Below are 25,240 nucleotides of genomic sequence, written 5' to 3'. Positions count from 1 at the left end.
TTCAGCCTATAGTAGACATATTGCTCGCAGACTGTGAAACCGCAACAGGTTCCAACTAAATCATGGTGATATTCATGTTCTGTAAGTTGATTCGTTTCATTACATTTAGGTACCTACCCAAAATTCAGCAGCTGACAAGCAGCTTCGATACCAGGTTGTGTGTGTTTTCCTTCCGTCCGAGCCATGTCATTCAGTGATGTACTACAGAGAGGAGCTTTTTAATCATATAATTACGAATTGACCCATGTGTTTCTCGTGGTTCTTGATGGTTTTTCGTCACGAAGTTGAGCCTCCGGGTCATACCTAGATGCCCGAGATCGTGGGAATCCTAAGGAGCAAGTTGAACGAATATCTTTCTGCCAGCATAGCCTTTCGTCATGATGGTACATCAAAAATTGACATCATATTCCTGGCTTATCTTGCAGTATCTCCTTAATATCCTTACAATGTCTCATGGTGACAATCCAAGTCTTGGTAGTCAATGCCCAGCACTGAGCAGACGGTTAGGGATTCAAGTAGTACTTCAAGTAATTCATCCCGCATATAACTCCTAGAATTGCTAACGCAGGTAGATCTGATTCTTCTTGTGCCTTGAAAGTCAAAACTCCTTGCTCCGAAAGCCTCAGGTTCGCTGAATCACCCGGCCAGCTGTGGGGCAACCGGATATCCTGACCGAATATCCCACCACCTCGACCGGCTGGAGGGGGAATAAACATCCCAAGAGTATTCACCCTCTCACCGACGCACCCCGTTTTGGCATCCTGTCTGGGCCCCACGCTAGTTCACCCGTCTGCCTCTCTCGATTCCCATCCATCCCGAATTTGAAATCCTCTTCTTCTTTTTTTCCTTCCCTCTCTCACCCACCCACATCACAACAACGCGAATCGCGCAGCAACTTTCGTTCGCCCACAGGCAGATTCAAGGTACGTCGGCTTCTTCTTCATGAGGATTTGATTCTTTTTGTTCTGCTTTTTTCTTTTTATTGGAATCATCTCTGACGCGATACAGCACGCTTCGCAGCACCTCTCGTTCGTCCGATCGACACTCTTTCGACCATCCCAAACTTCAGCGTAAGTCAAGATCACCAGCATCACTAGTCTCATCTCTGCCGTCTCTGAGACTATTGAGAGATACCTTCTATTCTATTTCCTGCCTACCTTCACCCTCATTTCCCCCTTCTCAGTGTCCTAGTTGAGAGACAGGGTCAAGCGATCTCATTTCCCTCGATCTTGCAGTCTTGCGACGTCAAGGGGTACTCTGAGCGCAAAGATACTCATCTTCACTTTCCTCTCCTTTGATTTTCGGGCAGATCGATTTTTTCAGAAAAAAAATCAGTTTCTCCTTCGTTCCTTCCTCCTGTCTGGACTTTGCACCCCTCAGCACAAATACTTGTCCCCCAACTTGCCTTTGTTGACGCGCTGTTTTTCCCACCCACCTCTTCTCGCGGTTCTTCTCTCACTGAGCCACTCACTCCCACTTCTACCTCTTCACCCCTTCAACCTCTCTTTTCCACCCACTTCACTCACTTTTCTTCATCACCAACTGACGGCAAATATTCCTTTGCAGACAACACTCACTTGTCATTATCACCATTCTTTCAAGAAGAGTAAGTCCTATCTCGTTCTCGTTCCTTTCATTTGTTTTCACGCTGGTTCTGTTCTTTGCGCTTGGCGATTTCCAAGAAAATCGGCATCGCCTCCTCGAATTCAGATCGCACTTGCTTGACTGTCGCTTTCTTTTTACCTACCAGAATCTAACAAAGTCCCAGATCCAGTCATTGTTCAAGAACAAGCTCAACGGACGCTCTCGCTTGACATCATGATGCGTAAGTCTCCCTTTCTTTCAAATCGAAAGTGTCAAAAAATCCAACTTACTTACAAAAAAAACAGCCAAGCGTCCCAACAACGACTATCGCGATCACCGCGGTTACTACCGCGAGGATGATGACCTCACTGTGACTGAGGGCGCCATCCAGCGTGAGCACAAGGACTGGAGCACTTATCGCAAGACCGATCCCTTCCTTCTCATCCTTCTTGCCGCGCTCATCGCTACCTGCATGGGTGGTGGTATCGCTATCGGCATTTACTGTAAGCATCCCCTCTTGAGCGTCTTCTCATTTCTCTCTTTCATTTTGCTAACAATGAAATTTATCAGATGCTACTCGTGGCTCTCCCAACTCTCAGGTCCCGACCTCTGACTCCCATGTCGTTGTCCCTCGTTTCGCCGGCATGAACTACAACGTCCACGGCTTCAACGGCACTCAGACCCACGGCATCAACTCCACCCTCTCTGGCTTGGCTACCACTGGCACTCCCACTATCTGCGAGGATGATGCCGATGAGACCATCACCGTTACCCAGTTCCTTGGAAACAACAAGACCGCCTCTGTTGACACTACCATCACGACCCGCGTCCAGATGACTCTCACCCAGACCCTTCACAAGTCTCCCATGGGTACCACTGTCTCGTCTGCCAAGCCTGTCAACACCACTCTTCCCGGCTCTTCTGTTGTCACCCAGTAAGTCCTCCTCAGCTTTTCCTTTCTTTCTGCCTCCAAAGTCCAAATTGCTCATTTCCTTTCCAGGTCCATTCCAGTTGTCACCGAGGTCCTCACCACCTCTGTCACTGAGACTGCGTACCACACGGCCACCGCCCACCAGAGCAATGTCGCGTCCGAGTCCTCCGAGTCCCTCGAGTCCTCTGAGTCTACCATCGCTTCCACGTCTTCTGTTGAAAACGGGCCTCCCATCATCGTGACTACCGGCGGCTGGCTCCCAACCGAGAGCTCTCACCCTGAGATCACTTCGGTCTTCCTGACTAAGACCCTGACCCAGACGCGCAAGACTACAATCCATGGCGCTCCCTTGATCTCTACCGGAGAGTTCTCTTCAACCACCACGGTCACTCCCACGACGGTCGTCAAGTCCACCATCTACGTCACTGCAGGCCCCCTGAGCTCTACTACTCAGGCCCAGTGCTCCCACGAGGTTGAAGACCACACTGTCTACGTCACCGTCACCGAGACCTTCACTCCCGGCGCTGCCAGCTCTTCCTCGAGCGTTCAGTCCAAGACCTCCAAGGCCTCCTCCAAGATGTCTTCTTCTTCGGTTTCCCCTTCCACGGCTACCGACACCGTCTTGGTCACCTACACCGTCACGATTGACAGCCTGTACCCCCCTACCACGAGCCCCGTCCTGAGCAGCTCTACCTCTAGCGAGAAGACCTCCTCCACGCTCGTTCCCGCCTCCAAGTCGACCATCATCGTCACCCAGGTGGCTACCCAGACCGTCATCGTCTCCATTGGACACGGAACCACTGTCTCTTCCCAGCTTGGCCACGCCGGCACTCCAATCTTTACCTCGCTTTCCTCTTCCGGAAGCGCCCAGGCCTCTACCGCCACGGACGTCGTCGTCTTGACCAACACGATCACCTCCAACGTGTTCAAGACCATCAGTGCCTCGTCTTCCTCGCACTCGGCCGATGTCCAGACAGACACCCAGACCTCCATCGTCACCGTCACTGCCTCCCCTTCCAGCGCCTCCCGCTCCAAGTCATCTTCCCAGTCTACTGAGTACATTCTCACCACGATCTACCTTACTGATCGCGCAACCGAGACTGTCACGACTGGAGGCATGTCCACAGTGACCGTCCGCCCCGAGCAGTCTAGCGCCTCCTCCTCCTCGTTCTCTGGTCCATCCAACTCCACCAGAACCGAGACAAAGGTCATCACCGCTTCCGCGTCTAGAGTCGTCCGCACCTACACCACCACGGTCAGCGGCCAGGTCTTCACTTCCCTGATTACCGTCTGGAAGAACGTCACCGCCACCGCCACCGCGACCCTCAGCGGCAGCGCCTCATCTTCTCTTGCCTCTTCGTCCACCTCTCACTTGGGCAGCGGCAAGAACACGACCGTTACCGCGACCGCCACGTCCGTGGTCGAGGTGCCCGTCACGCTGAACACCACCATCACCATCACGGGAACTCCCATGATGCACCCCACCGCCCCAAGCACCTTGCCCCCCTCCGTCGACGGCACCGCCATGAGTTCGTCTACCAGCCACGTCCCCACGACCTACCACTACCCCACGCTCTCCTCCGCGACTGTCACCGCGCAGCCCAAGAGCACGAGCACTGTGGTCGTCGTCTCTGGCGCCGCGGACAAGCATGCCGAGGGCATCATGGGCGGCTGCAAGGGCTGCACCACCTGGCTTACCATCTTCGTGCTGGGCCTGATGGTTCTGGTTTAAGAGCAAACGCTTACCTTCTTCATTCTTTTTGTGTGTCTTTCTTTCTTTAGTTTTCCCCTTTTTGCGCTCATGGTTCTCCTTTCACTCTTTCGATTGGAGAACTGGCATTAAGGAAAAACTCCCCTGTTTTGTGACGCTTTTTCTTTTTATTTTCTCATGGATGGATGATTGATACCTACTTCATCACGGAACGATAACGATACGAACGGAACTCTTCTCATGCGGTTTCATGGATTTGGTACTTTCGGCACGGGGAGGAAACTGTACAGACGTCTTTTTTCCTCTTCATTTCATGATTTGGAACCCGCTAGGCTAGGAAAACTTTCTGGGTGTTAAGGAATAGTTTTGAGGTTTGGAGAGGGATCCGAGGTTGGAAGGGAGGATTGGGTTTGGCTTGCATGGACCAGTGCCTAAATAATACCAGGACGAACGCATTGTTCTACACTTGATGACTTGACTCCTGTGATTTATGTGCTGTGATGTGTTGTGAACGGCGACTTGAAGAAGTGGTCTGCCACGAGATTCATATGTCAGCCCAAGTGCTACCAGGCCAAGAAGTCTCCCTCACCCTCAAACGCTTCATGACGAAACACCAGTAGTGAAATCACCTTTTATTCATTCTCATAATCTATCAATCTAAACCCCCACCCTCTACCTCCCATCACCAAACCCCTGCCTCAGCTACTCAGTTATGAGCAAACTTCAAAATCCTCTTCTCCATCTCCTCAAAAGCCCCAACAACAGGCTGATACCCCTCAAACACACCCTCCTTATACCCCTCATCAACCTTTTGAATCGCCCCCTCCTCCTTCCACCGCTTCCCAATCAGCTCGTCAAACGTCTCCCCCTCGCCCCTCTCAAGCGCCCAAACAGCCTTATACGCCCCGCCCAAAGCACACGCGTTCCCGCCCACATCGAGCTTATACACGCCCTCCGCCCCGCCCAGCACGTCGCCCATGACCCGCGCGATGGCAGGGTTCAGCGAGCCGCCGCCGACGAGGTAAATCCGTCGCGGCTGCGCGGGGATCTTGGAGCTGGACTCGGAGCCCGGGCTGTGAACGAGGTTCTGGCTGCGCAAACGCATCGATAGAGCCTGCGACTCGACGATGATGCGCGCGTCCGTCTCCTTGGACCACGATTCCGAGGCCTCGGCCAGGGCGCTTCCGTCCTGCTTGGCGGTATACCGCCACGTGCCGGCCTTGATATTCGGCACAATCTCGGGCAGGTCAAAGTACAACCCCAACTTTGCGCTATCCCTCTCCGACCGCATATCCAACGGCGGCGTATCGAGGACAGCCTTGTTGAAGTTGGCCCAGGGGTCACCACCACCACCACTACCACCACCCTCAGGCTTCGGCAACGCATCCCGCACGCGCTCGCGCGCCAGCCCGCCGTTCTTGTAGCAGAGCATAAACATGTACTGGCCCGGCGTGCAGGGGTGATTGAAAAAATGATACGCCGCGTCGGGCTTATACACCGGCGTGACCATCAAAAACGTAGAACTCGTGCCCAGCGAGACGATGGCGTCCATGGGCCGCAGCGGCAGCGCGAGGATCGTGGCCGGGTTGTCGCCTGTAAAGGGCGCGATCTGGCACTCTGCGCTGAAGCCATAGCGCCGGACAAAGTAGTCCGAGATGCCGCCCATAGACCCGCCGCCGTCGTGGCGCGGCTCGCCGAGCTTGGCGCGGAGATCACGTACCCCGGATTGGGAGCCGGCGGTGAGTTGGAGGAGGGGCTCGCTCCAGTTCCCTGCGGAGATGTCCCAGAGGTTCATGCCGCAGACGTCGCTAATGTCGATGGGGGCGACGGCGCCGAGGAGGACGGAGGCGAGGAAGGAGGAGACGAGGGAGATGCGAGATGTGGCGGCGTACATCTCGGGGAGCTTCTGGCGGAGGCGCATGATTTGCGTGCCGGTGAAGCGCTAACGTTCGTTTTCGTCTCAGTAAACAAAACCACTCACACGATATTGCCATACAATACTTTTGCATGGGAAAACGAGGGGGTGCAAACATACGTGGTGTGCAGCACTGCCAGTGACCTCAGCCAACCGCTGCGCCGTCTCAAAGTTGGCATCAAACTCATCGCACTGCGCCTGCGTGCTGTGATCCTGCCAATTCGGCGCATACGGGTGCGAAAACGCCCCCTTGAGCTGCTCGACGAGCGGCTTGTCGGACTGCAGACCGCCCAGGAGCGTCTCGGCCTCTTTACCCCAGTAGGTGCTGCCGTGCTGCTGGCACGAGCCGCTGATGCCCTTGATGCGATCCATTGGCGTCTTGGTGCTGAGACGGCTCAGAACGAGATCGATGGCCTCGAGGAACATGGCGACGGGGGCGTAGACCTCGCCCTCGGCCTCGTTGGTCAGGACGCCCTTGTGCAGGCCATACTGCTTGCCAAAGTCGGCGTCAAAGTCGACTTTGGCCTCGGAGACGACGGTCAGGTCGGACTGTACGACGATGGCTGTGGGGAAGGGTTTTAGAATGAGGTGTTCAATTCGGATGAGATGGGATGTCCATGGGCTGGCTGACCTTTGAGCTGTTGGGTCGACAGGTCGAACCCAAGATACAAGGGACCGGAACTCATGATGAAGTGAGATGGATGAGAGATATTGCACAACACTCGGGAGGGAGGTCAATTAAGTATCGGACTATCTCAAATTTGTCCAAGCAAGCAAGAATTGGTCAATCGTCATATGAAAGGAGAAAAAGGACACACACAGAATATCCGGTTATCTGGAATCAAGTTGACCGCTGCCCACTACTTTGTACATCACGTTGACGTGGGGTGTGTGTGGGCATGGAGGGGCACACTTGTCACTTGGGAGAGGTTGCATGGTTCCCTCAGCCTTGTGGCAATTCAGGCTAAAAGCGGGTAGACCAATCGTATGGCTCGAAACTGATGCGACGAATAGGCGCGCCAATGATAGTGTGACGTCTTGGCGGAAGCCAAGGCAGCCTTGTCCCCTCGACTCGGGGGTCGGGAATAGCTCGTCCCGTGTTCAATGCGCCCTGCCGCCCTGCATATTGCCGCGTTTGAAGGGTCCCGCTGCGTGGAACGCACTTGCGAGATTGGCTAGGATAGACGGGCACTTTTTCAACGACGAGCATTCCCATGCAATACCATGATGCGACGAAAGTAGACACAGTTCAGAACAAAGCAAATCTGTTATTCAGCAGACGAGAGATATAAAACAAGTCTCTCGAGACGACCGGCCTGTCGCTGGCCTTTTGTGATCCCTCCCTAAACGCCGCCCTAATGCAAATGGATGCCTTGGAGGACTCTTTCCAAGAATGCTCTCTATACATGGCAACAACACCCCCCCCCTCCCGTAGACCGAAAAGAAAAGAAAAAGACGGTGGCTTTACCACGCTTCCAGAAATGGTAAGGAAAACCAAGGGTATCTCGTCGTGAATGGCAAGCTCTTCCTCCAACTGTACATAGAACCTGGCTGCCTTAGTCGTGCTTGTGGCCATTGCCATTGGTGTGGCTGTGGTCGTCGGCTTCCTCGCTAGCCTCTCGGTTGGCTTCTCCGGGGATGAACTCGTCGAACGGGCGCGCAACCTCGGCCTCCTTCGGGACGAAGCGCACCTTGATCCTGCGCACACCCCGGACCTTAGCACCGACAAGAGTACGGACCTGATCCTCCACTTCGCGGACAGCCTCGACGGACCAAGCTCCGGGCACAGCCAAGTCGATATCCACCAGGTAGTTCTGACCGGACTTGACACCCGAAACATTGCGAACATCGACCTCGTGGCCATTTGTGACATCAGAGAGACTTCGGAGTGCGTATTTTTGGACGTCGCCCTTGACTTCATCGTCAATAGCGCGGTCGGCCAATTCGTATACAGAAGACAGAGTGTTCTCGGCACCAGCCTTGATGACGAGGAGGGAAATCATCAGGCCACCAACGGGATCCAGCCAGGTCGCATCCTTGAAAAAGTTTGCACCGAGGATAGCAAGGAGTGTGACAATGCCGGTCCAGCTGTCGACACGGTGGTGAATGGCATTGGAGGCGAGGACAGAGGACTTTCGTTCGACGGCAACTTTCATGGCTGTTTTTCTCCTTGTCAGCTTTGTTCTCTGCAGCCACTCAGGCCTGAAAGGATTAAGGGGGAATTGTGCTTACTAGCTCTGTACAGCCATTCCTTGATTGCGATTGTTCCCAGGGCCAACCAAGCAGCGTGCAAACTCGGAGTAGCATGACCATGACCGTGGCTGTGACCGTGATGAGCGTGGGCAATGGCCTCTGCAGCAGCTGCAGGGTCGAGGAAGAGGTGAGCGTGGAGGGTGATCAAGCTGCTCCAGCACATGAACAGGCCACCGCCCAGAAGCATGCTGGAGACACCTAGAGATCCCAGACTCTCAATCTTGCCGAAACCAGTGGGGAAGGCTTCGGTCGGGGGTTTCAAGCTCCACGAAACAGTGGCCAGTGTCAGGACGTCGGAAGCCAGGTCCGTCAGACTGTGCCAGGCATCAGCAATCATGGCTTGAGAGCCAAATGCGTAGCCACCGGCGCCCTTTGCAAAGGCCATGCCCAGGTTGGAGTAGAGACCAATGCGAGTGATGCGCACGCCGGCGTCGTTCTTGTTGGCCGAGGTCAGGTAGACATTGTCGTGGCCGTGGTGGTGATGGTGGTGATGACCATGGCTCTTGCGAGACTGGGTCGGGTTGGCGGTCATGGTGGCAGTGGTGGTTGCAGACATGATGACAGTTGCTGGTAATGAAGGGGATGAGTTCTTCGCAGCCGTCAAGGTGTTGTTGAGGTGAGGGAGGGAAGAAGTAGAAGAGGTCAGGTGGAGGCGGGCGGCGCTGGGGGTTAAGTAAGGATCGCAGGGAGAGACGGCCGGGCTGGATGTTTGATAGACGCGGAGGGAGACGCGGCGCAGAGCTGGATGTGGTTGAGGTGGCCTAAAGGGGTAGGCAGAATTGAGGCAGCGGAGGAGGGTGTGCGTTCGCGTTCCCGTTCCCGTTCTTGGAGACGTCACCCACGCACTCCCACTCACAGCGGAAAGGCGGCGGAGCAGTGCCGTGGGACGCTTGGACGGGGTCGACATGCCTGGGGCGGGTTGAGGAGTAAGATCCAATACCAATATGCCCTCGGCTGTGTATGTGTGTGTGTGTTAGGTATTTGCGTGTGTGTGCGTATGTGTACGGATAGTGTGTACTCCGTAGGCGTAGTTAGGCGTGTCTCTGGGTCTCGCGCCTTCTCTTTCGCTGCGGTCTCTCAAAGCAGGGTCAAGGTAAATTGTGACGGAAGGGGTGAGGGGACGAATAACGGGTTGGGTAATTGCAAGCAGGCCAGGGACGCGTACATGACAAGCCCAGCCCGAAAAGCCGCGACACACCGAACAGGACCGTACCGTGCGGTAGGTACGAATAGATCGGTGGACGGAAGGTGGACGGAGGAGACGAGGGGTGGGTGTGTGGTCCAGGTGGAAAGGGAGGGAAAGGGTTACGGGAACGAATTGGGGGGGGGACTTGGGGTGCAGCAGGTGTAAGAACGGGGGGTGAGAGTTAATTTCTCGATTGGAGACTGACTGGTCTGCACTGTACCCAAAACGCAATGCCTCGAGGTAGGTAGAAGCACAAAGTGCCAAAAAGGTGCGCGCGTGTGTTGTGTGTGTGTGTACGGAGTATTGTGCGAGACTGTGTCAAGTGTGTGTCTCCAGCAAAAAGAAAAGAAAGGCGACGCGGCAATTCGTTGCAAGGAAGACAAAACTTTCCAACTGACAAGGCGAGGGTCCGGCAGCGGCGGCAGCGGCAGCGTAGCGGCAGGGCGGGTTGATCTGATCTGCTGCAACTTGCGGCTAAGACCTAGGTACCTTACAATGTAGGTAGCATACAGAGTGCGAGTACTCCGTACTAACTCAGATACAACTACGTATGGAATGTCAAGTATTCTCACTGCAATTCATGCAGAGGCCGGACGTCTGCTGCGGTTCGGTTGGTTTGCTGATGTAAAGGGTACCCCTACCATGTGCTTGTCCACCCCCGAGCAACCGACCCGAGCTAAAAGGCGGTGCCTGACGAGGATGGGATGGGCGATGGATGGGATGGCAGACCTGAAGACTGAGTGCCAGAGTGACTGAACAGTGAAGTGGGATGGAGAATCGGATGCCACCACCGCCAATTGGCAATGCACCAATGATCAAACCCCACAAGGCGAGAGTTGAATGAATTGGCTCCATTTGATTGACGGATGCAACTTTTACGCCAAGAGAGAGGAACCCATCCATGAACTCAATGGAGTCCGAAGCTACGTACCCCCAGTCCTCCCGCGGGTGGTAGCAAATTTCTTCGAAACTGACTTGTTCAGTCTCGCCGCCGATGTGGACAACATACGTACGGCGCCGCCGGGAATTGCTATGGGGAAGAAGCTTGAATTCTCTCTTTTTTACCTTGCGCTACGGTAACTTTACTGCTTAATACAGTACCAAAATGCTTAGTACCTTTCTACCTTGTTAATACACCGAGGATTCGTACACGTTATGCTTCTCCATGCATTCCCCGCTTTAAGGCAAGGTACTTGGAGAAAGCCACGACATGCGTCAGCCACGCCCGCCCACTGCTTAAACCCTCCTATGTAGACTAAGGTACTACGTATAGAACCCAGAACTGCTAGAAAAAAAGAAAAAAGCTACGGGTGGTTTTCCTCTTGTGAGTCGTCACGGATCCAGCACATCCCATCGGCTTGTGTCCGTCTCCATAGTTCCATTCAAAGTACGGATACTGATGCATGCCCATCTGTCCTGCCCACCAAAGAACAACGGCATGGTCCGCTGCAACCACCAGGGTAGAGAACCAAATACGACCGTCGGACTGTCTCTCTCCAGAAGGTAACTTCGTCCTCGAGCTGCAAGTCCGGAGGTGTGGTTGAACCAACTTGTCATTGGGCAAGGAGGCCACGCAAGATGCCCCTGAGAATCTTATTCAATATATCACCCTCAACGACCGCCGATCCAGTGTACATCTCAAATGTAAATCCTCTGTAATACAGATAGTCTATACTCCGTACGGCTACGAATTCACATCTCTCTAATCTGACGCAGGGCCGTCTCTTGTCGCAGACATCTAATGTGGCCCGTGTCAAGACAAAACCTCTAAAAGACCCATGTTACCTAAGCGGATGCCTTTACTAAAGTCAAGCCACACTGGGCTTGGTCATCTTATGCGGTCCGGTGGATTCGTAGTCCCGGCCTGGCATGCTGGCTCCCCCGAATCATGACGAATTGACCACTGATAATCAGATCGCCCCCTTCAACTTAGCCATGCGGCCTTGACTTTGAGCCTGTCGCAACGTTTCCATTAACACGCGCTTGTCAGAAATCTCCTTCCGTCCCTTGATCACTTCTATTCTTAAATGCAACGCCAGGGTTACATGTCCACATAACGATCTCCTCCCACCCCCTTTCCCGTGCAACTCTCCTCCCTCTTTTTGCTGAGCCTCCGCCGCAGTCCACGTACATCACCCGGAGCTACCTTCCCCCTTGACTCTTAAGCGGCTCCGGAACTCCCTCCCACATCCCGATAGGCCTTACGCAACCTCAACCACCAACGCAACCATCATCGCCCCAATGCGCAAACCTCTTATGCGCATTCCCTACACGGAACTCTTGGCCCCTCCCACAGTCCGTCCAAGCACCGCAAACACCATCCCCGGTGCTGTCGCGGCCCTCCAGAACTTCTTCACGGCCCCGCCTCCAAAGGGCCTGCCGAGGTCGACCGTCGTACTGACTGGGGCGGGCCTATCCGTCTCCAGCGGTCTCGCCGACTACCGAGGCGTCAATGGCACCTATCGCGTGAACAAGACCTACCGCCCCATCTACTACCACGAGTTCCTCGCAAACCACGAGGCGAGGAAACGGTACTGGGCTAGGAGTTTCTTGGGTTGGACGTCGCTTCACAAGGCGTCGCCAAATCATGGACACTATGCCATCCGGGATATGGGCCAGATGGGCCTGGTTCGGAGCGTCATCACGCAAAACGTCGACTCATTTCACTCAAAAGCTCATCCTGACATTCCAACTTTAGAGCTGCACGGCTATCTAAGGTCCACAGTCTGTGTGACTTGCAGGAACGAATACCCCAGAGACGCCTTCCAGGATGAGCTTGCGAGGCTCAACCCGGCCTGGGCAGCCTTTCTCGTCGAAGCTTTAGCTTCCGGGGCTCTCGACACGGAGAATCCTGCCGAGCGCAAGACCAAGGGCATCAGGACTAACCCCGACGGCGACGTGGATCTGCCAGGCGCGCCGTACACCACCTTTAGATATCCGGCCTGCCCGCACTGCCTCGCGAAGCCGCCGGCCACGCCCGAAGGGACCAAACACGCTGTCGAAGTCGACCATGATGGTGCGTGGAAATCCACCAGTTCCGGGGGCATCTTGAAGCCCGCCGTGGTCATGTTTGGCGAGAGCATCCCGAGCGACGTCAAGACGGCGGCCGAAGAGGCCATTGACGGGGCCGGGAGGCTTCTCATCTTGGGGACTTCGCTGGCCACGTACTCTGCGTGGCGATTGGCCAAGAGGGCGCTGGATCGCGGCATGCCTATCGCGGTGGTGAACACCGGAGGCGTACGGGGCGAGGACCAGATTTCCGCCGTGGAAGACCCGGAGCCCACGGGTGTTCGAGGAGTCCGGACAGAAGTGTCCACCGACGTTGTGCTTCCCGCGCTGGTAGAGCAGCTACGCCAGCTTCCGAAGAGCGCTTCGGGACCGGTTGGGACCGTAGGAGCGCCCAGAGAGAACCATGGCGTGTTTAAAGATATGTTGTCATAGACCACGAGTTGTACCAATCCAAAGCGTTGCCATTCGGAAAACTAGAAAAAGCTCGACATGCCCCGCGCCGGCTGTCTCGCGGCTTCGGGTACCGCCGCAGTCGGTTGCGCTTCGGCCTTGACACTCGCCGCTGCTGCCGCCTCCGCCTGCCGTGCCTTGTCCTGCTTCTTCTGTCGCGACACGTCTTCTCGCTCAATCTCTCTCAGCACTAAGTAGCAATCTCATGTCAGCATAATCGACGCGATTTGGGCGCTTGTGATTTGTAAAACATACTCTCCTCCCATTCCAACTCTTTCTGAAGGTCGCCCGTACCCAACTCCTTCTCCACGTCAACCGTCTCGCCCCTCTGTAGCTTTTCAACCACCTCCCGCAAGACGCTAATGCGCACGTCTGCTTGTCGCGAGAACGCCTCGAACGCCTGCTTCGTCGACAGCATGTTGATGGACATGGAACCGATCAGGAGGAAAATGACAATGTAGAACGTGGCCGGGTTCCATTCCTTCTTCCTCTTCGGCTTGACTCGCTTGATCATGGGATCGTCGGTAAGTTTCTCTTCGCGCCTGAACGGTTTGGGGATGAGTCCCTTCCAGAAATCGAGCTGCGCTACGGTGGGAAGGGAGCTCGAGTGTCGCGACTGGAAGTAGAAGGAGCGATTCGCAGCTTGCGCAAGGGCTACGGCGCGGAGGCCTGAGGAAGGTGCTGCGAACAGCTTGTGGGTCGCAACTCGGGACATCTTGAAGGGAGGTGGTCGACCCCTAGAATAACACACGTCGTCGTCTTCGCTATGCTGCCGTTGTCTGAAATGGATGTCTTCTGGAAGGAGTCAAAAAAGCTCGGGAGGCCCTTTCGCGGTTCTCAAATCCCGGATGGCCCGTGCATCGATGGTCCCTGCTGCACGGACCGAACCGGGATTGCGGTTGCTCCGGGCAACGCTCCGGGGCATTGTTTAGCGAGACCTGACAACTGCCAACTGCAGGCCTTTGTGGACTAGCATGAAGTCACACATCAAACTGGTACCTACAAACGGCTATTTGCCCATGTTTGGATCAAGCAACGATCCTACTTTCTCTCTACGAAAAGACTTCATGACGGAACGACTCTTATGACCCGGATACATACAACCCAATGACTTCATTACAAAGCAAAGTCGACGCCGTCAAGGCGGCGGCTGCATCGACTGCAACATGCACATCAACAACCACGGTGCTCCTCAAAGAACTTCTCGCGACCGAGGCCGAGGCGCAATCGACAGCGCAGAAGAAGAAATCAGCAACGGAAACGACGCGAGGGAAGACGGCTGGTGCAGCACGAGGGGCCGCGACCGCGAGCAAAAAGGAGGAGCTCACATCAAAGGAGAAGGCAGCGCTCGCAGCGCACATCATCAACGTCGCCCTCAAGTCGCTCACCGAGGCATCCAAGCCTGCGCCTCCCGCCCAACCTTCGACCCCGTGCCGACGACAGAATTCAGGCGACGACCTACGAAAGCCCCAGAACAAACGGCCCCTGAGGCGGTCCAACTCCATGCCCATGACCCCGATGCAGCCACGTTCACTCAACAGAACCTCCACCTCACCCATAACTACACCGAAGCCCACGAAAAGCGCGACCGCAACGATTCCCACAGTCACCTGCCTTGCGACGGTAGAGTGCCTACGAGCTGCGTTTGCGTGTTTGAGATCGCTTCATACCTCTGGCGCAGTGCAACTGCCAGACCTGCAACTCGAGAGTGGAATATCTTCTTTCGTTGGCAAGCTTGTCGGACTAGACCTCCAGGAGCACGCGCTGCGGGAGCTGACGCTTTTGAGGCAAAGAATCGACGCAATGGCTCCCTCAACGAAACCGAAGACGAAAGCAGCCAAAACAACCGCGGCAACCACAAAAGTCAAAGGTCTCGCAGAAATCTTGGACTTTGGTGATGCCAAGTTCTCCGGCCCAACTCTGGGTCTGGTCATCACGACTCAGATGCAGATCCTGCGTCTGATGTCTGCAAACAAGAAACCGGCCACGATCGAGGCAGCATTGCCATACTTGGTCCCTTCCCATCCGACTTCACCCATCAACCTCCTCCTTGAATCCGCGAAAGAGGCCGGCCAGAAGACAAAGGCTGCCCGACAGCTCGACCTTCTTTCACAGCTTCTCCTCTCTTTGGCCCCGAGCTTAGCAAGCAAAGACGACGACGTTGCCATGGACCGCCGCCTAAGCTGCTCTCCGGCCACCGCACTGGAATTGCAAGCTCTAGGATTGGAGGCGCGTCTGCATTGGTGGCCCATGGCCGGCCACAAGGCAGATGTTGACAAGGACATCATTTCACCGCTTTCTCGATGCATCACCTCATACATTCGCAGGGTCAAGACTGACTCGGCCGGTGCCTACCGCAAGTCTTTCAACGCTTTCGATCGCATCATCGCCATGGTCAAGAGCCAGCACCTGGAGCCGATGCTCGCTTCGAAGTCGCCACTCGTTGTGATTTACCAGGCTTTGGGCACGGTGGCTCAGACTGCGCGCCATTACAAGGAAGCAGCCGAGTGGATTTCGAAGATCAAGGGGACTCTGAACCCGGCCAATGATTCACCGGCAAAGTGCTGTGCGATTGCTGCGCAGCTCGTCGCTGTTTACGGGAAACAGACGCCGCTACCCCTGGAGGAACTATCCGCGCACCTGAAGGAAGTTTATGACGCGCTTCAGGGGACACTGAAGGGTGACGTTACGGAACTGGAAGAGCTCATGGTCAATCTATCAGCTGCTCGTAGGTCGGCGGTGGGGATTTTGGCTAGTAAACTCACGGGTCAATCTCAAAGCATAGACGAACTCCTCAACAACCTCGTTATTCAATTTCCCCGATTCGCTCTTCGATGGCTAGGAAAGCCGCCAGCAAAAGACGCTTCCCCCAAGGATCACGTACGCTATGATTCGAGAAAGCAGCTACTACTCACTTCGATAACCCAAATTCTCGACTCGGCCCTGATGGTTGCCAAATCTCAGCTCGACGACGACAAGATGACCTGGGCAGTGCTCGACGGCCTGCTTCAAGAGTGTCTTATGCTCTTGGACTTTTTGGGCGACGCGAGTATTGCCCTCTCGAAAGCGGACTCTTCAAATCTCTACCACGTCAAACTCTCGCACCTCTACTTCATGTTCTTTAACTGGTATCGCCGAAACGCAGACTCTAAACCCGGAGATAAGACTCCCCTTCGAGCTCTGAGACGATCTGTGGATTGTGTCAAGGACCGGTCTTCTGAGGAGAAGGAGAAGGCACAAACGACAGCCAAACTCGAGTACTTTGCGGACCTGTGTAAGCAGGCCGGCCGAGTCAACGACGCTCGAGACGCGTTGAAGCTCATTTGCACGAACATGGTCGAAGACGGAGTGTTGTCTACAGTGGCTGCCTCTTTGGCTGAGAGCTCCCCTGCAGTGGCTTGGAGCGCCAGCGTCAAGGCCGAGTCATTGTCAAGGACAATAGGTACGATGGTCAAGCTTGATCAATCCTGGAATGATTGGACTTTCTTCCTTGCGGACGTTGAGCGGGCCGCGGTTTTGGAGCGCATCATTCAACTCATCCTCTCCAACTCATCTAGCGATCCCAAGCCCAACGACATCAAGGATCCGGTCACCGAGGCTCTTTTGAGGATCTACGCGTCCGACCGCTTTCCGGTCCGCCGCCTCCGGACATTGCTACAACTGCTCACCATGTCAATCGGCGACAAGGACGAGTTTCAAAGCCTTCGAGAGCAAGCGGAGGCTGCTTTGCAGCTCTGTCGTGATCACAACTTTGGCGACGACGTTGGTCTGGCTGGATACGTCCCTGACCTAGAGGCAGGTCTCTCGTCCACGTTGGCTCTTGTTGCAACAGAGACAGAATGGCGTACGGCCGACTTCGAAGAGTCAACAAGCATCTGGCGCACGATTATCAACCAGTGCCAGACCAAGGATGATCTTTTGTCAAAAGTTAGCGACACTGAGGGACTCGTCAGGCAGCTTAACTCTATTGCAGAATACGCAAGACTCAGGGGCGAGGACGAGTTCTTGTTGTCCGTTTTGACATTGTGTGCCGACATTGCGTCCAAGCTGTCCGACTCCTCCACGGACCTACTTCTCCAGGCGCATAGCAACCTCGCGGACCAGTACACACATCTCGGTTATTCCGAAAAAGCCGAGGAGATTCTTAACAAAGCCAAGAAACTCGCAGAAACCACCGCCGCCAACCCAGACTTTGGTGCTGTCAACCTCCAGATCTCCCTTACTGAGTATCAGCTGGCAAACCAAAACTCTGATGCGGCGTAAGTCTTCTCTCTCAAAACGAATGTGGATATTGAGCTAACAATTAAGTAGTCACAAGATGCTCCTGCAAGGCGAAGTTACCTTTGAGAAGTCTTCAAATGCAAGAAAGGCTCCCAGGCTCCAAAGAAAGTTGCTCATGGCAAGAGCTGCCTTTCTCTCTTCCCGAATCAAATGGGAAAAGGGCGAGTACCAACATGCTTTGTTCCACGCCAAGACTGGAGTCCGCATCTTATTTCAGGACTGGACGAAACTAGAGGCTCGCTGGAAAGATGCGCCCAAAGCAGAGTCTAAGCAGACCTCGAGAGAAGGTTCTCCTGATGCGGAGGAAAGTCTTATCACGACTGACGTCTCAACGAATCTGATCGAGCTATCCGACGGCCCCGACAGCTGGGCCCTTACTTGCGGTCTGCTGAGAGCCATGCTGCACCTTTCTTCAGTCTACGCTCACCTGGGAATGTTCCAAGAGACTGTCTATTACGCAGAGAAGGCGCACCAGGTTGCCAACGCCACAAATGCCTCCATCTACAGGGCTCAGGCTGCTACTTGGATCGGTTCAGTATGGTTAAAGGCCTGCAAACTCGACAAGAGCCTTGGCTACTTGAACGAAGCTAGACAGCTCATGGCCACGGCTGTCAAACCAACACGTCAGGCGTTCCAGCTAGCTTGTGAGTTGAGTGCTTCGTTCGGAGAGATGAAGGACCACGAGAACGAGACCCTACTCCTTGAGCTTGCCGAAGTCACACTTGGGACTTTGAACAGCAGCAACCGAGGCGCAATTACTGGTGTGAACGATGAGCAAGTAGTCACTAAGATGGCCAAGCTCACGCTCAAGGCACCGGCTACGCGTAGGACACGAGCGACCAAGCCAGCGGTCCCCACAGCGACCAGAGCCACGAGAGTTACAAAGAGAGTGGCAGCACCGAAGACGAAAGCTGCTGCTGCTCCTCCCAAGACCGCCGTCGTTGCCGCAAACGATAGCACATCTGACCTCAAGGCTTCCATGCTGTTGTACAAAGCACTTGTCCACCTTAGCAAGGGCGACTGGGCTGCTGCAGCAGACCTTCTGGAGGAGGCGAAGCAGATTTCCAGCAGCTTGCGGGAGTCTCTGCGAGTCCAGATTGGCGAGGCCACCTGTTTGATTGAACAGGGCATCAAGCAGATGGAGGGCGATTCTGTCTTCTCGGTCGTGAAGGAATCGACCATCTCTTACCCGTCCATCCACGCTGCTCCCGACAAAAATAACACGGACAAGACGCAACCGACGGGATCCTCTCCACGGAAGGCTCAAGGCCGAGCTACCTCTGCCGAGCGCAAAATGATGAAAGAAAACGCAACCTTTGTCGAAACTTTGGAACAAGCGCAAGCTCAGCTGATGGAAGCTCAAGCTGCCGCTGCTATTTCAGGAAACGGACACCTGGTTCATCGCATCTCAGCGTTGCTTCAGAGCACGGGCATTTTCCTATCGGCAGCCTCTCATCGGACGCCAAGAAATATGGGAGGCTTTGGATATGCCACCTGCTCTGTCGAGTTTGCACGAAATCTGACTTGGAAACGGGAGCGAAACACCGTGGCTACGGATCAACTCAATCCCAGCTTCAGCGAGGCGGGCTGGCCACTTGCTCTTACGCTAAAGGATGATAGACGGGCCAGCATTATCACTGTTGACGACATGGCGAGATTCCAGCGCGACTACATTGACATCATTCCTGAAGCGTGGAGTGTCTTGTCGATCGCGCTGAGTGACAACCGCAAGGATCTGTGCATCACCAAGTTACAGTCCGGCCAGAGCCCCTTTGTCTTGCGACTTCCGCTGGAGCGTGTGGCTTCTCGTGATGGCGAAGACGAGCTATTCGACTTCCAGCATGGACACGACGAGCTCATGGATATTATTCAGGCGACCAACGCGAGTTGCCACAACTCTGGTGACTACTCTGCAAAAGGGGCCAAGTCAGCATGGTGGGCTCAGCGCGAAAACCTGGACAACAGGTTCAAGGATCTCCTCGACAATGTTGAACAAGTCTGGCTCGGCGGGTTCAAGGGCATCTTCTCTCAACACCGTCATCGCGCTGATCTCATTGCCCAGTTCCAAAAGGCCTTCTCCAAGATTCTCGACAAGCATCTGCCTTCACGTAGGCAAGTTCGAGGGAAAAAGACTAGCAAGTCCCCCAAGATTACCTTGGAGCCGCGTATCCTCGATCTTTTTGTCGGTCTAGGAGATCCGTCTGTGCCGGACAGCGATCTTGAGGAGCCTTTGAACGATCTTCTCTACTTTGTTGTGGACATTCTCCAGTTCCATGGCGAGAGAAACGCCTACGATGAGATTGACTTTGACTCCATGGTCTTGGAGACGTTTGATGCCCTTCAAGCGTATCATACCGCAGCCAAGACTTCGGAGCCCGAGGAAGGCGCACATAGCATTCTGATACTCGACAAGGCTCTCCATGCTTTCCCTTGGGAATCGCTCCCGTGCATGGAGGGGCTGGCGTTTTCACGTGTCCCATCATTGTCCTGTCTGCGTCGACTGCTCCTAGAGCAGCGTGAAGCCCAGGATTCTGATGAAGAGGAAGTCCATCACCGACACGCTGTCTCTCCTGTCGGTGGCACATACATTTTGAACCCCGGTTCCGACCTCAAGAACACTCTCGCCACTTTTGAAAAGCCCCTGAAAGAAAAGTTGGGCGAGTCCTGGACGGGCATCATCTCGCGCGCGCCGACCGAGGACGAGTTCGAGGGAGCGCTCAAGAAGTCAGACATTCTCCTCTACTTTGGCCACGGCAGCGGCGCGCAGTACATTCGAGGCAAGACGATTCGCAGGCTGGAGAAGTGCAAGGCGGCGGCGCTGCTGATGGGATGTAGCTCGGCCTCGCTGCAGAGCGTCGGCGAGTACGAGTGTCACGGCCCCGTGTGGAATTACATGCTCGCGGGGTGCCCCGCCGTCGTGGGCACGTTGTGGGACGTGACGGATAGGGATATTGACCGGTACGCGGGCCGGCTGTTTGAGGAATGGGGACTGATGAAAAGGGGCACGTTTGTTGAGGATAGCTCGAAGAAGAAGGGCAAGGGCAAGGGGCTTTTTGCGTCTGCTACTGCTGCTACGGAGAAGAAGGGCAAGGCCAAGAAGGAGGCGACGAAGGCCGCTACCAGGCGTGGGAACGCGTCACTCGTGGAGGCCGTCGCTAGGGCTAGGGACGCCTGTCGATTTAGGTACATCACGGCTGGCGCGGTATGTGTATACGGCATTCCGGTGTATATTGGCAGGGACAAGGCAGCCGACGGTGCTTAAAGGGGTTTTACTGTTGATTGGTGTCTTTTTCGGGGAAATACTTCGGGAAAAGGGGGAAGTCTTGGTGTTTTGGTGTTTGTTCGTATTCTACCTAGGTTGGGCAGGGAGAAAACCGGAAGCATAGATTAGCATTGCATTGGAACGTGGAGTTTTTGGATTCAACGTTGCTGTCATTGTCAATATGGACGGGTTTTCCGGGAGGTACGGTAGGCATTCAGGGTTCGCGGGATATTGTGACTGGTGTCCCCTCCCCCCGCTGTCGTAACTATAGTGTTTCTTTTGATAATGGAATGGTAGAGGCTGTGATGTGAGCAAATATTTTTTTTTTTCCCCTTGGATGATGGGTCTTTTCCTTGCTGCGTGTGATGTTACGTGTGGGAGTAGCGTACGGGAAGGGGTCTCAATAAACCTGGTGGTTCTATTCTATTCCGTAGTCTGTCTATGTGGTAGGGTATCAGGCAGGAAGGTACTGGGTGAGAGGATGTTGGTGAAGCTTGGTCCTTGGAGACGAGGAGGTGTCCGGGTAGGATGCCATTGGGAGGGATCGAGGTTGAAGGGCCAAGGGAAGAGACGGGATGGGATGGGGTGGGGAGGTGAGGCTTTGGGCAAGGAGGAGAAGGTGTTTCGGTGCTCTTGGTTTGTCTATATTGTCTCTCGCGATATTGGGCCCTGTGTGGTTATCGTAACCGTGTATATCTTGGATCTTGGATCTTGAGGATGGAGTGAATCAGGGGTTTGAGGGGAGAGAGGACGTATATTGGGAGGAGGAGGAAGGGGTAAGGGATGTGGAAATCCTGGTCTGGACGTCGTATACGAAGGGACCAGTCTCTGGGGAGATGGAGTAGGTGGTGTTGGTGTGTGCTTCTGGTCGATTGTTGATGTTGATATTGATGTTGGTGCTTAGGATGAGGGAGGCACGGATATCCAGACGAAAGTAGGTCCGAATCGGATCGCCATAGTGAAATGCCTGACTTGATAGATGGGTTTGTTTTTCTTCTGAATCACTCTCTCTCTCTCTCTCTCTCTCTCTCTCTCTCTCCCGTTGGGTATCATTCCACCGAAATGTCTCCGAGGTAGGATCTATCGAGACAAGGTGTAGATGCAAACAGAAGAATGAAACCTCCGTGAAGATGAGGAAAGGGGATCCCCCAGCCCGTGTTTGGCAGTTGGCATCGAACGTCTGAAGCCTGAACACGCTCACGGTCCGGGATGATAAGATCAAGTTCTCATAGCCCCTGAATGCGTTCCCGTGGAAGAGAGGGGGCAGGCACAGTGAGAAAGGAGTGGAGAGGAAAATGTGAGATGGACAAGTTCTTGTTCACTATTCTCGTCTGTCGTTTGGATGCAATAGCGAACCAGATCCCCGGGAACTCTTTGACGTTTGACGATTTCGATATTAAGAAGCAAGATGAAGAACTAACGTAGATGTAGACAATCTCGAGAGAGAACCGAAGGAGGCTGGCTGATTGCCCGGCCTCGTTGGATATACCTAAACGATGTTTCGATAGGAATAAGGGGTAATGAGTGCCGGATATCTATAGCATTGTCTACTACAAACTACGCAAAGGCGGGGATCGTGAAGATGGAGAGGCTCGCGTGTGTCAAACATTCACTTCTCATGCTCGACCACGCTCATCGATTGGATGTTGTCCCTTTCGGTCTCACAGAAGTTGCGTCCCAGGAAACTGGATCGGGAAGACGGGATGACCGAACGGATTCGGAGGTTCTATTCTTAACTCTAGATCCGCGATGGAGAGTCAGATCTTGGGATCTGTGGTGGTGGGTGTGTGGTATACATGTCACGAATTTTGTTCTGCTACAGATGAGTTGATACTGACAGGAGGAAAGGAGGCTATGGCCCATCTCCAAACCTGACGAGACGGGACGGCCGAGATTCCCGCTTCTGCTCCTGCCTGCTTTGCAGATGAGATGCGCAAGTGGTGGGTGGTGGGTGGGAACCACGACCGGATGTGATGCCTCCACCGTCAGTGCAGCAACGACGATGTCGGATGAGAGAGGAGAGAGAGTCCTGTCTGATCCTGTTATTGGGTGATCCAGAGAGTGAGCCTCTGCACCGACGACTCTATTCCTGTCTACAGAAACAACGGGCATCCCTCGGACTTTGCTTGTTTGGTGACTGATACGCACTCCAAGGAGTGACGTGGACGAGGACGTCCAAAAATCGAGCATCAAGGGGTTCATTGATTCGTCTTGTCTCGCCATTGGTTTCCTGAAAGAGATCCTGTCCAACCCTCCTGGAAGGGTGGCCTCTCCGAATAGCGACCGGGAAACGCGAGCGCCCGCTCTAGTCACGGAGACAAGAGCTCGTCGTCCCTTGGACAACACAATCCCTGCGAAGACGTGGTCGCGAGATGAAGTTGCAGACGGGCCGATGAGAGACACACAGTACGGAGTACGCGGGTGGGATCTCGGGGGGCGATGCTGCCGCTTGGGCAGACGCGGGAGCTTCGCGATGGATGCTATATCAACATCGGTATGGTCCATTAGGGGAAGACACGGTTGAGCCTCGCATCGAGCCTCGTAATGATGAGATGAGGCCTTCCATAGGCTGCCGCGGCCCCAAGGCCCTGCATTCCGAGCCTAGTACGACGGGTACGTCTAACGGCGTGTCCGTGATATGAGGGCAGAGAGATGAAGAGGATGTACGCATACGGAAGAACGCATCTGTGCGTCGCCTACGCCTGTAACTCTCGAAGCGCGTGGGACGTTCGTTCCCAAAGGAGAAAGTCAAGATAGCGGATGGGAAGAAAAAATGCGTTCTGGTCAAAAAATTAGCAACAAGCCCTCCTGGTCCTGTCTGGTCTCACTGCGATTTGAACATCATTTCAACTCATCCGCCGGGCGATCTTAGCTAGCCCTCTTCGGATTCAAGACCGAACGGCTGCGGCTACAGGCAAGGCTGCGGAGGAAAGTTGGTGGCCTGGCGTCCATCTTTTTGAGACTTGAAGAACCAGTCGCCTTGCTTCGTCTCCGCCTCCCTCCGAAGCCTGCCACGCCTGTCAACCCCTTCATTCCTTCAGCCCATCAGCCCGAGCAGCAAGGAGGGATTCGGAGCCTTGTCTCTCGTCTTCAGTAGTGTAGATCGAGGCGTAGGGCCGTGGTTGTGGCGTTAATGTGAAGAGCCAGTCGTATCTTTGGACGTGCGGATGGAGGTGGATCCGCTGGGATTGATTGACGGGGGGGGGCTTGCGCGGGAGAAAAATGGGAATGTCAGGGAATCGGATGGGGAGAGTGGAGAATATCCCCGGGAGGGGTGGGATATACGGAGGTACGTGAAAAAAGGGGGCGTGTAATAAAAGTCTGTTTCCCAGGCTGGTATCGAAACGTCGCATATCCTTACCTGTATCCTTACCTCACGGTTAGCTAAGGCACCCACCCAACCTACTGCGTAGGCAGGTAAAGGAAAGGCACGGTGCCGACAGGGAGCCGTGACGATAATTCGCCAGTAATAAGGGTGAAGAGTGGATTCTTCCGTCGAGCGGCCGGATCACCGGGCGGCAGGTGCACGCTTGAACACTCCAGATTGCACCGAGAAGACGCGCCGTTAGTGCCATTGCATTCGTTGTATCGAATCTACTGGTAGGGCGAGCCGAGGAAACCAATGGCGACTGACTGTTTTCTAGGTTAGCTATGTTAATTATTTGGCTCCGGGACGAAGACCGTTTGGGATCATCGGTAAGGCCTTAGTAAGGCCAGCTAGGGCCTCACTCTCCAAGGCATCTTTGCCCCTTTGGAGCTTCTCACGCTTCTGAATCTGTGCTCTTCAAACTTCGTCCCGTCTAGGTGCGCACGACCGAACCACGTCGACGCTAACAAGGTCTCGTGGGAAACAATTTGTTGTGGGTTCCGCCGACGACGACATTGTAGAAAGATATAATCGCCCCGTCGTCCCTACGCGTCGTCTGCGCCTCCAGTATGTACGTGCTCAATGTTGCTTGCTGCTCAGAGTCTGACGGGATGCGGTCCTGAACATGTTGTCCGTCGGGGACCACATTTGGTCTCCGGAGCTGAGATCGTCCCGTCTTCCAAAGTCAATATCATGCGGGATCGTAAACGGTGGGCAACGGCCGCCTATAAGGAACGCCTAAACGACGGATAGGGCCTTTGCAACGGTTGCCCATCCATCACAGCTGCAAGGCCCTATGTGCTTCCTATTCGTCCCCTGTCTACTGTGTAAGCGGATGGTAGAGACTCCCTTGCCTCAACTCCATGTGTCTCTTTCGAGGCGTATACTTGGCTGATCCAGCCCAAACACGTCCGCCTCGAGCCCAATAATCTGCTTCATCCCCGTGTTTGACAGCTGCATCGATCCGCGAGATGCACGTGTTACGTTACGCCTGAGCAGTTTTTCTCCTTCTGCGGTACGCTCGGTCCAAATCTGTCTAAATTCGCAATGTGACCCGAAGCGAAAGTTCGCGAAGGCGTACGTGGCACACACGCCGACCCCTTTTGGCAGCCATGAGGCAGCCGCGTGGGCACTCCGTAGTAGCTTGTCCCGAAAACCAAGCATGTCGGTCCGTGTTACACAATTCGATACACCACGCCTGGTTTATCGCTTGCCGTAGACTCTCGGAAGAATGCGCCAATCTGGCTTTCGCTGGCAAGTTTACAACGTCGGGTCGAGGTCGGCGGCGGCC

The 25,240-nt window shown here is 54.6% G+C and overlaps 6 protein-coding genes across 6 annotated transcripts; 3 read left to right on the top strand and 3 right to left on the bottom strand.

The window, feature by feature from the left end:
- Positions 1 to 1,818: 1,818 nt before the first annotated feature.
- Positions 1,819 to 4,247, top strand: BDP81DRAFT_390882 (uncharacterized protein; the record flags this gene model as incomplete). The annotated part of the gene is made up of 4 exons (XM_060587469.1): positions 1,819 to 1,825; positions 1,890 to 2,087; positions 2,155 to 2,518; positions 2,585 to 4,247. 4 exons carry the CDS (start codon positions 1,819 to 1,821, stop codon positions 4,245 to 4,247), a joined length of 2,232 nt encoding a protein of 743 aa, XP_060448745.1.
- A 620-nt stretch (positions 4,248 to 4,867) lies between these two features.
- On the bottom strand, positions 4,868 to 7,146 carry BDP81DRAFT_419424 (D-xylulose kinase). Its single transcript, XM_060589774.1, has 3 exons — positions 6,773 to 7,146; positions 6,262 to 6,704; positions 4,868 to 6,168 (listed from the first exon to the last, which is right to left on the bottom strand). The coding sequence occupies exons 1-3, from the start codon at positions 6,825 to 6,827 to the stop codon at positions 4,933 to 4,935; spliced, it is 1,734 nt and encodes a 577-aa protein (XP_060448744.1). The 5' UTR covers positions 6,828 to 7,146; the 3' UTR covers positions 4,868 to 4,932.
- Positions 7,147 to 7,697: 551 nt separating this feature from the next.
- On the bottom strand, positions 7,698 to 8,950 carry BDP81DRAFT_312364 (cation efflux family protein; the record flags this gene model as incomplete). Its single annotated transcript, XM_060583796.1, has 2 exons — positions 7,698 to 8,299; positions 8,374 to 8,950. 2 exons carry the CDS (start codon positions 8,948 to 8,950, stop codon positions 7,698 to 7,700), a joined length of 1,179 nt encoding a protein of 392 aa, XP_060448743.1.
- Positions 8,951 to 11,821: 2,871 nt separating this feature from the next.
- BDP81DRAFT_312357 (Sir2 family protein) lies at positions 11,822 to 13,021 on the top strand (the record flags this gene model as incomplete). The annotated part of the gene is made up of 1 exon (XM_060583795.1): positions 11,822 to 13,021. One exon carries the CDS (start codon positions 11,822 to 11,824, stop codon positions 13,019 to 13,021), a length of 1,200 nt encoding a protein of 399 aa, XP_060448742.1.
- A 20-nt stretch (positions 13,022 to 13,041) lies between these two features.
- On the bottom strand, positions 13,042 to 13,858 carry BDP81DRAFT_158841 (uncharacterized protein). Its single transcript, XM_060581991.1, has 2 exons — positions 13,295 to 13,858; positions 13,042 to 13,229 (listed from the first exon to the last, which is right to left on the bottom strand). The coding sequence occupies exons 1-2, from the start codon at positions 13,752 to 13,754 to the stop codon at positions 13,063 to 13,065; spliced, it is 627 nt and encodes a 208-aa protein (XP_060448741.1). The 5' UTR covers positions 13,755 to 13,858; the 3' UTR covers positions 13,042 to 13,062.
- Positions 13,859 to 14,447: 589 nt separating this feature from the next.
- Positions 14,448 to 20,865, top strand: BDP81DRAFT_419416 (peptidase family C50). The gene is made up of 2 exons (XM_060589773.1): positions 14,448 to 17,298; positions 17,351 to 20,865. Exons 1-2 carry the CDS (start codon positions 14,543 to 14,545, stop codon positions 20,580 to 20,582), a joined length of 5,988 nt encoding a protein of 1,995 aa, XP_060448740.1. The 5' UTR covers positions 14,448 to 14,542; the 3' UTR covers positions 20,583 to 20,865.
- The last annotated feature ends 4,375 nt before the right edge of the window (positions 20,866 to 25,240 follow it).

This window comes from Colletotrichum phormii, assembly GCF_030913505.1.
Source record: "Colletotrichum phormii strain CBS 102054 chromosome Unknown BDP81scaffold_4, whole genome shotgun sequence".
Lineage (NCBI taxonomy): Eukaryota > Fungi > Ascomycota > Sordariomycetes > Glomerellales > Glomerellaceae > Colletotrichum > Colletotrichum phormii.
Note: the sequence above shows the minus strand (reverse complement) of the source record. Positions and strands in the feature narration are given on the sequence as shown.